Consider the following 15,091-nt stretch of genomic DNA (forward strand, 5'->3'; position numbering starts at 1 on the left):
TTGGGAACTTAGTACATTCTTGTTTATTCACAGGCCAGACACAAGACCTAATTGTTTTTGCCTTTAATGTTGTTTCATTAACAGTACTGGATCCTTCCTCTGAAACTCAGACCTAATCACCTGCTGCAGAGCCTTCACAAATAAAGACAGGCAGAGCGTAACACTTACCATACATTCAATATAGCTCTTCTGTGAAGACTGCTTCTCGGAGCTGCATGTGTGCGTGCCTGTGTGTGCGTGTGTGCAGGGGTAATGTGGTCAAAGCAAAACCATTTTGTTTATGTAAGATAACTGATCTAGGCTGCTTGTAGTGAGATAGCTCAGGGAAAAGTAAACACTCACACACTTAGGGCTGGGCGATATGGACCAAAAGTCATATCCCGATATATTTTGGCTGAATATCGATATACGATATATATCCCGATATTTTTTTTCCCAAAGTGAGAGCAGTTCAGTCAAAGTCAAAGCCAAATATGACATGTCACAAGTAGTTTCATAGAAACCGGCTATTTCAGTTAACAGTTGCAAAATCAAATGAATAAATAATAAACAGATTATATATATCTATACAAAATATCTTCACACTTAGATTTTTGATAAATAATCCTCAGTAATTTGGATATAATGACTAAGTGGGTAAATAATAGAACAGTTACAACAGTCTGATAAGTTCAGAAAATGACATCATTTTACTGTAATGCAGCCTTTAAAACCAAGAAAAGACATTTATGGTCATATCACGATATTACGATATCCAAAATCTAAGACGATATCTAGTCTCATATCACGATATCGATATAATATCGATATATCGCCCAGCCCTACACACACTCCCTTTATTCTTCTTCACACAAACCATCAGTAACTGCACATGATTTACAATATTTAACAAAAGCACCTCGTATACTGTATGTTGTGAATCTGGTGTGTGTACAGTATGTTCTTAGTAGCTCATTCCTCAGGGGAGCTTCGTTCTGCTAGCTAATCGGGAGTCCCCTTTGCTCCAACTCTGTGGTGAACATGATATAAAAAGCACACATAACTTGGCCCTCATGCCTTCACTTGTAGGAAGTTAGAGTTAAATATACTGATGTCGAAAATGTCCACTATCTTAAGTTGTAACAAAGTATATTCAGACTGCCCTTTGTCTTTGTTTCCACACATTGTAGTAGAGTACGATACCCTGTATTGACAGTTTATCAACCATTACAGTCTGTTACAGGAGTCTGTAAACTTGTTCCAGATTAACTTTCTTATATTCGGTCACACTGGTGACTGTGTGAATAATTAACTCAAAAGTGCCTTGTCCTGCTACCCTCACGGGACACCTTGTTCACCTCTCCCAACCATACACAACCACAGTTGATTTCACTGACATGAGCTAGACTCTGTGACACAGCATAGAGGTCTATTAAACAGTGTTACCCTAGTTGGTCCTCTCACACAACCACATTAAGAGAAGTGCTGAGGAGACAGGAACAGGAGAGTCTACTGCCCCTGTGTGGTGGTCTCTGCACAATGCATTTAACTAGTGCCACTCCTATTGCTATGACACAAATAAGGTTCTTCTTGATTTATTGAATGTTTGTCTGATTTTGGTGAGCTAATACAGCTGTGTGTTTGTCTGTGTGTGTGTTTGCAGGGGGATTTGCGGGGCTATCTGTCTCAGCAGGATTGGATGTTCAGAAATGCTGAGTTGCTGCAGCTGCAGAGGATGGCCTGTGAAATCGCTGCTGGTGTCACTCACCTTCACAAACACAACTTCCTGCACAGGTAGCACTTCAGAATTGCAACACTTAAGCAAGCTCACAGGTTTTAGACCTACTAAGCTAAGCATTGTGTTTCTGTTTGCCTGCCAAAGAATACAGCTGCTGTTTATGGTATGCTCACTCTCTTGATGACTTCTGTCTTGATGACAGAAACATTGCAATTACATATTCTATTACATTTTTCGCTAAGCCAACATTTTAGTTTTTCTTCCCCAGTGTAATTTATTAGATTAGTAGTTATCTTAATTAAATGGGTATGACCCATTCATTAATATGTAGTTCTTTTTACACTCTTAGTTGTATTTATTTTTTATGCAGTAAGGATAGGTGATAATGTTAATTTTCTTTTTCTCATTCATTTGGATTTCTTTTGTTTGCTGGACTATAATCTGGTTTACAGGATGTACAGTGCTGGGATAAAGAATGACATCCGGCACATAATTTACCTCGCCTTTCGCTATCTCCGCTATCCAAGACGGTTTTGATTGGTTCAAAGAAATACAAACAAGCAAGAAGTTGTTTTTTTTCCCCTATCCCAGAATAGACAAGCGGTGTAGCCAGACCATAATCCATATATTTAAAGCTGTAGTGCGTAGTTTCTGTCACCCCCCCCATGAGAAATTCTAAGTAATGACAACGCTGTCCACATGAGTCAAGCCTTCGGTGGTTGTGCACCACCCCCACCCCTCCTCCACCAGTTGCTAGTAGCTCAAGGAGGAAACGGTGGATTAAAAAACAAGATGGACTCTGCAGAAGATGTAATTAACTTGTAGTTTGTATGTCCTCTTTGTCTCCATAGCTGACCGTTGCTATTGTTCTTTCTCAGCGGTGAAGTAAAACGCATCACTCGAGCTTCTGCTCGCGAAAGTCGCCGGACTACACCATTTTGTAAACATGGCCATACTGAGAAATACAGAGAGAGTTGTGTGGAGCTGATAGGCTTATTTAGCTTTGTATCAACTCATTTGGCAATGGCTTGAATGTAACGTTCATTAATATTGCATCTTGTCAACACATAAAAGTAAAACACATGAATATCGCTATCCTAAATATTAGTATAGTCATTTTACCAGGTATTTAATGTCACTTGACACAAACCTCATATGCTTGTAAAGACTTAAGTCAACTGTTAGTTTTATTTTAGTGTCCAACCAGTCTCAGGAGTACCAGTGTTCTCCAAAAAAGGTGTGTACAGCCGAAAGGCTGCATTTCATTTTTACCTCAGCGAGTACTGAATTTCTGGCTACTCGCAGCCAGCAGGGTACAGAGGGTGTTGGGAATGTGTGGCTTGGGGGTAACATACGATGCTCAGCTCATCAGCTCTATTTTTCATGCTCAGAATAAGCTTAGAGGGTTCCAGTTACACAGCTCCCATGCATTGCCACAGTGTCAGCTGTCCTCTGCCAGAGGAATATGATGATTCTGCTCTTTGCATGTAAAAGGATAGCCTCATATGGGGCCTTGTGTTTTAATCCTTGTTACAACTCAAAGGGAGTTTTACAAGCTTCCCTTCCAAGTGTAAACATTTCATTTGCGATCATAAAAATATTTCTGTGGCACTTTTGTTTAAAGGCCACAAAAAAGAGGTTACACAAATGAACAGGAATGATCAGTGCAGCTACATGCTGGCACAATTGACTGAGAGGTGTTTGAGGGTGCAGCGCCACAGACACAAAACCCTCGGGGCAAGACTAGTGCTGTGTGGGCTGATATCCAAAGCTGAAACTTCAGCTGTGCGATGCAAGGGTGAGAAAGGTGCTGCAAAGAGCAATACATCTGAATATATTTTCATTTAGAAAATTGAAGGAGGTTTCTTTTAAGGCATGGTTCAGTGATTGCTCTACGTACATTTTCAGTCAAATGTCTGTACAATTTCTGCCATGTTTGCTCTGTTCGAGTGTAGATATTCATATATCTATTATTTCTATTATAGGAATATATCTATTATTTAGATATAAGTATTCACTGGGTTGTAAAACTCTTATATGCATAATTACAGGATGCAAAAGTCCTACCAAATTATGGGAGAAGATATTCAGACATATGTAAATTCCTATTTTTTAAAGCCTAAATATTCAATGCTTCGATAACTCACTGTATTTAAAAAATATCAACAACAAAACTTCTTGCAAAAATGACACCAAACTGCACTTGTGTCTGATGGTATAGGACTGATCACTGTCATTCCACGTATTAGCCTTGTAGGGGCTAAGATGTTGGACCCATTTCTTTACTGTATTCTGGGCTCTCAGCCAACAGCAGGGGACAGGGGTATGGAGAGTTTAAAATAAATCTCCATTTATCTTACAGAGGTTTCAGTAGGTCTGACAGTCGCTGGGCTATGTGCACGCAAGAACGCTGGTGTCAGCAGTGTTTGTCGTTAGGCAGGTAAATGGGACTTGGAACTTGTGCACAGGAAATGCCACAGGGCTGAAGGGAAAGCAAAGTCTGCCTCTTCTTTCACTGTGAATTAACTACCATATGTCTGCTTAATGTGCAGAGGGAGCCTCAGAGCTTCTCACGCCCTCTCCTGGCAGCCTCACAAAACGTTTGTGTTTCCCTCTTGAAACTATATCCTGCTGCTGTATGCACGAGTCAGGAATAGCCCCCGTATGAGTCTTGTTGTAAGGTGAAGAGCTGAGGCAGATGACAGAATTTTCGATAGTTGCCAAAGTCATTTGGGATCCTTGCCAGAGTCCTTTGCCTTTGATTCTTGTGAGGTAATCTTAGCCTTTAAAGGAGAAATATGCTAATTCACACTTAGGTTTTTACTAAAACATGTTTACATGCTTTAATGTTAAAAAAACACATTCTTTTCTCATACTGGCTGTCTTAAATATACCTGTACACCTCTGTCTGAGACGCTCCATTTTAGCACCTGTCTCTTTAAGTCCCCCTCCCTAAAAACACAGTCTGCTCTGATTGGCTTGTGAGAAAATATGGTGCACCTTTGCAATGGAAGTTCTCAAGCTATGGGTGTAGATACTCTGATGCGGGGTGTTATGTTCTAATGAGCCTGTATGTGACGTGACATAGGAAGGGGAGCCGAATCTGAACGGCTTGTTGAATCCCATGTTTTCTGATCTAGGCAGCCCACAAAAAAACGTAACTGGGTGGTAGGGCTGTGCAATTAAACGAAATGTAATCGTGATTATGATTTTGGCTCCCAATGATCACAAAAACAGAATAATCGAGAAAAACAGTTTAGCTCATTACGTTTTGCAAGTAAACGCTTATTTTTTCTTGTGTTCTGAATGAAAAAAGAGTTTTAATAGGAAAAGTATTTAGGCAAATTATGGCGTTATGTGTTGTTTTTTTACTGTTGATTTAGTTAACTTTTTCCACTGTTTTTTTAAGTTCAATAATTGCAACATCTTGCCAGAAGTCAACGAGTAATCGTGTTAAATTATCGTGATTTCAATATTGACCAAAATAATCGTGACTATATTTTTTTTCTATAATCGAGCAGCCCTACTGGGTGGTCTTACTTCACAGTTTGTGGATTGGTAGTCCCTCCAGATACCCACATGTATGTGCACAAGCACTGAAAAAGTGAGTTTTTCATGATATGCCCCATTTAAGGTCAAAAGGGGATGGTGTATTCCTTGTTGATCTCGATTTGATTTTGAATTTATTCACATTGCTTTAACTTTGCTTTATAAACACAAATAACAATGCACTGGCTAAACAAAGTTGACTAACTGGCAAGAACAAGCATCAGCTAAATATTTTCATTCAAGCGATGGTCACAAACTGGCCTGCAAGCTTCATAATCAGTGAATGCTTTTCTAACTGTGAATTTCTAAATTATCTAATCCATCCAGATGTGTCATGCTGATGTTATTCTTTATGCTCTCTCAGTGATTTGGCTCTGAGGAACTGCTACCTGACTGTAGATCTTACAGTCAAAGTGGGAGACTATGGAATTGGACCCTACAGATACAAAGTAAGCAGAAACCTACATTTTAGATATTTTTTCCACATTGAGATTTTATTAGTTAATGTATGGAACTGCATAGCCTTGTCAACACCAGTTACTGGTTTAACAAGATACTGTACATTGCACTGGTTTGACTAAAACCAGTCGTAGTTTTATTCCTCAATAGATATAATCCAATAAAACTTCTTAGGGCTGATATTGATAAATGTGATATTATTTGAAATTGCTGATCTGATACAGATTATCAGTGGTAATCATGTGACTCATACTTTGCCTGTGTTTTTTTATGTAGTCACTAAAACAGAGTGAAAGCATGTGTATTAAGTAGGGCTGGGCGATATGGACCAAAAGTCATATCCCAATATATTTTGGCTGAATATCGATATACGATATATATCCCGATATTGTTTCCGCAAAGTGAGAGCAAATGTTCAGTCAAAGTCAAAGCCAAATATGACATGTCACAAGTAGTTTCATAGCAACCAGCTATTTCAGTGAACAGTTACAAAAAATAATGAATAAATAATGAACAGGTTTCTTCACCTGGTTCATGGTTAAATGCTCAGCTGTTCAAATAACAATAAAATGTAAACTGTATAACATATAAATACTGTATAACAACAGGAGTACCTTTATTGAAATCAAAGCTCCATATGGTGCACATTTAAATAAAAAAATATCTTAAATAAAAAGCCTATAAAATAAAAGAGGACAATCCAAAAGGATCAGCAGCTTGCTTGCTTGCTTGGAGCAAGGATCAAATTTGAACTATATCGATATATGCGATATGGTCTAATTCCATATCTCATTTAAAAATATATCGATATATTTTTTATATCGATATATCGCCCAGCCCTAGTATTAAGTAGCTGCTCATAATCTGATTTCAGAAACGTTTGCACACATTGTGGGCATTATAAACTCTGACACGTGAAGAAATTATGATGTATGTAGTGCATCCCAAATTTAGCATGTTAACACAGTCCCACAGTGCCCACCGCAAGGCACCAGCAGCTAGGGCTGGGCACCGAATTCAATACTTTTTAAGCAACGACCGAAATGCCTCAAGTATCTAGAATCAAAAAATGCCTTGTCCTTTAATACCCAATTTAAATACCTATGGAGTAAATCTCATCAGCATTAGTGAGCCAATTAGCATGCAACATGTTTCTACCAAGATCTAATAATGCTGGTAAATTGGCTGTCTAACGTTACACGTCATAGAGGCAGGCAGGACTCTACGTTACACAGAGATGTGTCATAGGAGCTGGAAAAAAATAAAGAGACTGCAATAACCTCGCATTATATAGTTTTTTCTGCCATTGTCAAACCCATCAGAAAATTTGGCCCGTTTTTAGTGTCATTTTAACTGTTCTGTTCTTTCACAAGGCACATGTGAAGAGTTTAGTAGTTTGAAGCCATGTTTTGTCTATAATTTACCAAATTCAACCACATATTCCTTTTTACGATGGATAAGAACTACTCCACTGTGCAACTGCTAAACTTAACTTGCCTGACTGAAGTCTGGCTATCTGGCAGCTCCAGATGACAGAAAATAAATCTTTCATTTTAGGCTGTGCAGATGTTTGCCTTTGATCAATTGCATGTTTCACTGAAGGATATTGTCTTCTCATGAAACTGGACACACTGCATATGTCCCAAGGCAGTTCGGTCTGCTGCATCCCTTAAATATTGCTGACATATATATACCCATCGGATAAGGTCACCCAGTGAATCTATTTCTGTAAATAAAGGGAGATGCAAAGCAAATGTGCACAGCCTCAATGAGAGCTAATAAACACTTTTTGGTGTTGCACAATTATTTGCAGTGTTTCATCAAAAGTTATGGTTTGTAAAAGTAGTAATACAGTGTGTGACTGTTTTTTTTTCATGTTACTATAGGAAGATTACATCATCACAGAGGATGATGTGTTTGCACCCCTTCGCTGGTTGGCTCCTGAGCTGGTGGGCGAGCGCCATGGGGGTGTGATTACTATGGAGCAGACCAAGCCCAGCAATGTGTGGTAGGTACCAGACTGCAGTTCTTTACTGACACTAGCGGGTGTTTTTAAAAACCTATAACTCATAGTGACTGTGGGGGAGAACCTGAATCTTTTAAATAAGTATTTCCTTCTCTCCTGAGAGACAATATTTTAACCCTATTTTAAGTTTTAAAATCAATCAAGATTTGTACCGCCTTATTGCCTATTGTTAGGTTTACAAGACACGTGAAGAATATTTGGAATAAGACAAAGACAATAAATTGCTCAGCAGTACACATCTGGCTCATTGCTGAGAAATCAAGCCCTTTCTGCAAATACAAGAGTTTGTAAATCCCACACAATCTGGACAATTTCCAAAAGAGGGGGGAAAAGACACTGACACTGCACCAACTAAGCATCTCTCCACACTATACAGTCCCTTTACGACTCATTGCCCAAATGCATTTCGGTCATAAATTGCAGAGTTACGTAAGGTAGTTTTAATCAGAAGAGATCGATTTCCCCTTGAATAAAAATATATGTAGGGATTTAAAATGATCCCCAAATGGCTTGTGTTTTAAATTTGTCTCTTGCTATCATAGCTGCTTCATGAATCATGTAATTTATTTATATTTACAGTACAGTTTTTGTTGGTAACGGTACTCACAACAGCTCACCTCATGAAGTTTAATGGTTTTTGGGTCGAGGTCTTTTGCTGAATTTGAAGTGCACAAGATAACTTTGGTCCTTCAGTAAATTCCAACCGCTATTTTGTCCTCTATTGTCCATAGGGCCTTGGGGGTCACATTGTGGGAGCTCTTTGAGAATGCTGCTCAACCGTACCCCCATCTGTCTGACCGGGAGGTTCTCAATCATGTAATCAAGGAGCAACAAGTCAAACTCTTTAAGCCACAGCTGGAGCTTCCTTATTCTGACAGATGGTGAGTTTTTGGAACATGTCTATTAGAACAAATTACATACAAATATTATTGTAAAATAAAAACAGTTTGTAGTACTGCTTAAATCAGGGTTTAAATCATTAAAGTTATTTATTATGGCCATTCAAATGTATCTGAAAAAGAAGTGACTGTTTTCCCTGTAACTGCAGGCACGAGGTCCTGCAGTTCTGCTGGCTGTCTCCAGACAAGCGAGCCACAGCAGAGGAAGTGCACCGTTTGCTTATCTACCTGCGCATGCAAGGCCAGAAGGACATAGAAGAAGACTTTGCGCAACGCTGGGATGCTCTTAAGCCTAACCCTTCCACTCGGCAGACCACTGTTAGCCACTCCTCTTTTCCAATCTTGGAACAGTTTGCTGATGATGCCCTGCGACAAGAGATTGACGAAGTTCTTACGGTCACTGAAACAAGCAAAGGTCTCAGCTTTGAGTATGTTTGGGAGGCAGCCAAACAGGACCACTATGATGGCAACTATGGGCGTTCAGGCCTGGACACAACATTGAACTATCACAGCATGTTCTTTCCTGCTTCCAGTGAAGACATCCAGGCCCATTTCCCTGATCCTGCAGCCAGAGCCGCGGGCACAGAAAGGTGTAACACTCCTTCAGGAATTCCTGGGATTGTACCAGTGTTTGATGCACAAAAGCCATCTAATGGTAATGAATATTACATACAACTAGAAGAACAAGGGGAGAGTACTGTTGCGGAAAATGGGAATCAAGGGCAAGACTTGGACTTCAGTACAGGCCAGCAAGACTTTGTTGTTCTCCAAGACGTCCGTCTGGATGAGTCTAGTACTGATGCTGATTTTTTCCACCAAAGTATTGACTCCAAGGATTCTTATTTACCAGACAGCCACATCTGGTCGTCTCTTGAAAATGACAGTCCATACCACACCAACATTTTCACTGACGGGGGGTCAAAGCAGCAAGAGGACTCTCCTTCCTGGAGACGGAGTTTTATGGAGCTTCCAGAGCGCTATGGCAACCCTTTCCATGGAAGTGCTCCTTTAGAAGTCCAGGAGGTGGATACAGATAAAAGCTATGGGGATTCTTTTTTAGGGGATTGTTCAGAAGCCCCTTACCTGGAAGATTCGGTAGACGTGGAGAGGGAGAACACAGATGCGAAGAGGCTTCTGAACACTGAAATACTAGCTGACAACTTTATGTTTCTCAAAGACCACAGCCTGATGAAAGACAGATCACATTGCTCAAGTCCACAGGAGAATTTTCTTCTACCTGGCCGAGCTCACGAACCAGAAGAAAGATTCAAAATGAGTTCTTGGGACAACCTCGAGAATTTAGGCAGCTTAAACGCAGCAGACACTTATTTAAAACCTGCAGCAAGTAGCACATCCTCAAGACAGGAACTTTTAGACTCTCCAAGTTCCAGCTTGGGGGAGTTATGCCCGTCTCTGGTAGAAAACGAAACACTGGTGCCTTTCATTACGGTGGACACAGAAGATAACACAAGCAACCAGCTGCCAGTTGGAAATAGTTCTTCCACCAAAGACCTTGGTCTGCAGCAATCCTCAGACAGAGGTATAGACTCTGGTTTTGATTCTACCTCAGAGAGGTTTGAGTTTATCATCAGTCAAACTGATGGCCCCACCCCTGCATTCTCTGAAAGTGCCACTACAGACTCATTGTGCACAGATGCCAAAATTCCCAGCCTTGAAGATGACCATGGAACCTCTAAGGATAATGTTCAGCCCATAGGAAGTGAAATGCCTGAAAACCTGCAAGTCCAAACATTGTCCTCAGACAACGGACACAGTGAAGACCTCACAAGTAATGATCTGTTGAGTGAACTAATTGAGGATGCAGATATAGAACTGGAAACCACTCTGTCTGACCATGAAGAATCCTTTATGGATGCTAATGGACTCCCTATTGTCAGATCTTCTCTGTTGATCTCTGGGCCATCTTTGGACCAGATCAGCCAGGACAGTTTACTGGAAGACAGTATGTCCACCACTCTACCAACTGTAGATAATCCAGCCGAGACACCAGACTCTTTAGACTCTCTTGACATCCACAGACTCGGTGAACAAGGAGAAGAGCTGAGTGCTCAAATAGCCCAACACAAACTCCAGCCTCCATACAAAATATCAGACAGTGGGTATGAGACGGAGAACCTGGAGTCTCCTGAGTGGAACTCCCAGCCTAATGTTAAAGACCATTCCCCTGTAAAAAATGGCACGAGTGTTGCCAAAGAAGAGGAGGAGACGGAGGAGCTCACAGCTGCGACAAATCTGGTTCCACCAGAAATCATCATCTCCGAAGTAGAGGGTGTGCTGGATGCTCCCAGTGAGGATCCCAGTGAGTGCCAGCAGCCAGATCATGTAGCTCCTGCTGAGGAGCCACTCATGGGCAGTAATTACAGAGACTCTGCCTACTTCTCAGACAATGAATCCGAACCTGAGAAGAAGTCTGAAGAAACGGTTCCGGGAGTTTCTGGTGAAGTCACGTGGCTGAGGAACTCTACGGAGGTGGTCAGCGTGGCTGCTAGAGGCCCAGCACTGGAGCTCAACGTAGAGAGCGATGTAGATTCCTTAATTTCTCAGCAAGAATCTTCTATAGCTGTACAAGCACAGGCAGATGGAGAAACCTCTGCTTCTCATGTTGGGGGCACATTACAGGAGGCATATTCAGATTTCACAGAGAAATGTGAGAATGAGGTGACCGAGTCTAGCAGCAGTCATAAAGAAGATGGAAACAAACCAGAGTTGTTCAAGGACTTAAAATCTCCTGGCCAACCAGACCCATCAAAAGATCTAGAAACCTCAACTCCACTTCCTTCTGTTGCCCAATCAAAGCCAGTGCCAGAGAGCTCAGGTCATGCTAAACTCACCAGGACCTACGCGAGTGATGGTCATAAAATGAGAGAGGCGGACATGGAGGGGCGTTACCTGGGGAGACGGGATGGCTCGGGTTTAGATGGACAGGAGGACGGCGCAGATGAGGACGAGGAGGACGAGACCAGCGAGGACTCTGATGACGACATCCGTGGGTATCAGCTAAACAGCTCCAGTTCAGAAAGCGAGGACGATGCTGTGCATACGGTGCCACTTGTTGTCTCAGATGACAGTAGTGCAAAGAACCTGAAGAGCCTGTTGAAACCCACCACGCTGAACCTCCAGGCGTCGTCTTCCCCGTTTCCCGCGAGGTGCAACGCAGATAACTCCAGAAGAGCTGTGTCTTTTTTCGATGATGTCACGGTCTACCTGTTTGACCAGGTAAAGTATGGCCTATTGTGTTGTTCATTGCCAGAGTCTGTATAGGTGTAACTAGTAAGACTCTTTTTGTGTGGCCATTGAAATTAAAATCCAACTCATTCTGATGTAGGAGACCCCCACCAAGGAACTGGGTGACCACTCCTCAGGCTCACACAACCAGGCACCAGAGTTCGGTAGCCCAGTGCCCACTGCAAGCTACCTGAACCGGTTCACAAACTCTGAAAGCTCCACCGACGAAGAAGGTAATGCCAAAACTCTCGAAATGTATGCAGCTGCTGAAAATGGTCTATGCCATTACATGCCCTCACTCATGTATTAAATCCCTGCAGGTGGGGGTTTTGAGTGGGATGATGACTTCTCCCCCGCACCTGCCTTCCTGCCCAAGATGGATAAAGACCCTGTATCAAAGACCATGTCCTCATCTGCAGCATCTCGCTTTTCCTCTCCGCCCCCTGCAGCAGGGCGCGTGCTGGAGCCCAGCTGGACCAGCTCCTCAAACTACTCCCGTTTCTCCATTTCACCGGCCAGCATCGCTACCTTTTCCCTTACACATCTAACCGACTCTGACATCGAACAAGGAGGCAAGTTGAGCATGCAGTCACACCAAACCTACATGTCTTTTTAGTTTGTTTGTTTTTTTAACACAGGCAAATTGTGGGCTTATTTGCTTTCTTGCCAGTGGTTAGATGAGAAGATTAAGTTAATATGAAGCTATGGCCAGCAGAAGGTTATCTTAGCATAAGCTGAAGTCTCAGACAACGCTCCAGGATGTTACTGCACCTGGTAAAGAAATAGTTCGACCAACAACCCCTTGTAAAATCACAACATGTTTTACGCTTCTTCCCCTAAGCTAAGCTAACCGGCTGCTGGCTGTAGCTGCATAATTACCGTACACACACACACGAGTGGTATTGATCTTTTCTCTCAGCAAGAAAGCAAATAAGCTTATTTCCCGAAATGTCAAACTATTCCTTTATAAAATCATTTATTGCAGTCTTAATACATGGTGCAAATGTATTAAGGTAGTATTTAATTAATTTATAGAAATGTACATGACATTGTCACTATACTAGTTAATATCTTTACTGACTCATTGGGCCTTATAATAAATGGTTATGTTTGGGTAAAATTCAGCGACTAGTTGAACACATGTTTAAACTTCCTCTTTTGTTCACCCCAGGAAGCAGCGAAGATGGAGAAAAGGACTAGTGTTATATATTATCATCACACTATTGAAAAATGAACCTATACTCGCACTTTTTGGGAATGGAGAACGGCTGAATAAGGACAAATGACGCGGTTTGTGGGGCAAACCGTGGATGCTTCTCTCAGGCAGAACTGCTCTTTACCTACATGGATATGGCCGTGAAAAACAACCACTTTCAGCAAATCAGACAGACGAGGCCCAGCTCCAGTCTGAGCCATATCACCTCTCCAGCTACATCCGTGTGTGTGGTTTCAGTTCAGTGCAATTCCACTTTCAAGTTTCTAAATGTTTGCTTTAAAGACTCCTCAAGCGTATTCCAGGTGTTTGGCTGCTTCTTTTTCTTGTGTGTCAAAGTGCACTCATTTTCCAGGACTTTTGCATCACCAAAAAAAATAAACGAATAAATAATTCAGACTTTTATGCTCTGAATTCAACACACTGGGCTGGCAAACATATCACTACAGCCAAATAAGTATAAGCTCTTATATTTCAGCAGATTGAAGATCCAAGCTTTTTCTCTAACTTTGTTAATTTTGCTCCTTCATGTTGTGCGATGCTTTCAGTGGTTGCCTCTGTTTGGAAGAATGATTTGTTTTTTCGTAACCTCTCGTTGGGTGTTAGTCACAATCTCCTAATTGGAGAAAAACTGTGTGGTATCCTTCTGTAGCAGCATTTCAATAAGAAGGGTTGAACTTTAACTTAAATCCCTCATCTACAGAGGTGAAACACTGTGTTCCTTTAAGTTTCAGAGGAACATTTACAGTAAGTAGTTTCATATTTTTGAGACATCTCAGTAGGAAAGGTTGGTGGTATTAGACAAGGAGTGTCATATTGATCCTTACAGAGGTGATCCAGTTGTGAGGAAACACTTAAAGACAAGTTATTCATTTTGCAATGCTTCATTTTATGATCTGAAAAGTTGCTCGGATGGTTTTGACTACATGTCACGGGGTCTTGTCGCAGTGCCTGTGATGCTGTTAAGACAGCTGCACTCCCGTTTTCTATCACTACAAAGTTTTAAATCGCACGTTTAGTGAGATTGTGTAAAAAGTTGGAAATTTTATTTTTAAATGTCAGAATGAATACATGTTAATGAGCTGTTTGTAAACAAATGTGCAATGAATTTCATTAATTAGTTGAAATTTGAGTTCATAGGACGACCCGGCGAACGCGGCCGTGTTTCTTCAGCAATGCGCAGGGACTTAAAGCTTCACAACAACTCACTACTAGAACAAAAAAAAAAAAAAAAAAAACACTGCTGCTTTTTATCAGCGTCATCAACAGAGTTGTCTACCTTTTTAAAAAAAAAAAAAAGAAACGTGTCAAACTTAATTAACCAGTTCAGATGTCATTTTCCTCAGTACCCCTCATCATGCATCTCTGAGCATTTCATCATGGCCCCTTATCATTTGGTGGCCATACATCGTCTCTGTAGTGGCTGTACAGGGTTGGCTGGGGATGTGTGCGTAACATGATCAGTTACTGTATAGAGGCATAATGCAAACTGTTAAGCATCAAGATATACTTTTCCTCCAAGGATTTCATGTACAGATATAAAAAATGCAGTTCTTTGAAACTGTAGGTTGTACTGTTACTGTATGGTTCTTTAAACACTATTTTTTTTTAAGATTTTTTTTTTCACAAATGACCTGATGAACAGCTGTTCTTCACCTGTAGTAGATGTCCCCCGGCCCCTTACAGAAGGCACTGTATCTTAGATAATGTTAACCTCTGTTAAAAACCAGCAGCCCGTGCTTCAGTTAAACTTGAACATTTATTTAAGGAAATCTTATTTTATTTGACTACAGTATACATTTGCCTAATCTTGCACATTTGAGAAATGTAACTTAATGTTGATCTGTACTGATGTATGTAAATGTACATTTTCTTTTTTTTTTTTCTGTAAATGGGAAATGATGTAACAGAGTTATAGGTATAAGGTTTCATTTTCTAACTTAAAGCGGAGTTGATCAGAGGAACATATCACAGTTATTGGC

The 15,091-nt window shown here is 40.9% G+C and overlaps 1 protein-coding gene across 1 annotated transcript in view; it reads left to right on the plus strand.

The window, feature by feature from the left end:
- Positions 1-14,603, plus strand: part of lmtk2 (lemur tyrosine kinase 2) — a 29,276-nt gene extending 14,673 nt beyond the window's left edge. Inside the window, exons 7-14 of the mRNA XM_028599295.1 lie at positions 1,643-1,773; positions 5,631-5,715; positions 7,612-7,733; positions 8,483-8,632; positions 8,800-11,887; positions 11,997-12,129; positions 12,217-12,468; positions 13,068-14,603. Of these exons, the coding sequence (XP_028455096.1) occupies positions 1,643-1,773; positions 5,631-5,715; positions 7,612-7,733; positions 8,483-8,632; positions 8,800-11,887; positions 11,997-12,129; positions 12,217-12,468; positions 13,068-13,096 (3,990 nt within the window). The 3' untranslated portion in view covers positions 13,097-14,603. The remainder of the gene's footprint in view (positions 1-1,642; positions 1,774-5,630; positions 5,716-7,611; positions 7,734-8,482; positions 8,633-8,799; positions 11,888-11,996; positions 12,130-12,216; positions 12,469-13,067) is intronic.
- Positions 14,604-15,091: the final 488 nt, after the last annotated feature.

The sequence above is a fragment of the Perca flavescens genome, chromosome 15 (genome assembly GCF_004354835.1).
Source record: "Perca flavescens isolate YP-PL-M2 chromosome 15, PFLA_1.0, whole genome shotgun sequence".
In the NCBI taxonomy this organism is placed as follows: Eukaryota; Metazoa; Chordata; class Actinopteri; order Perciformes; family Percidae; genus Perca; species Perca flavescens.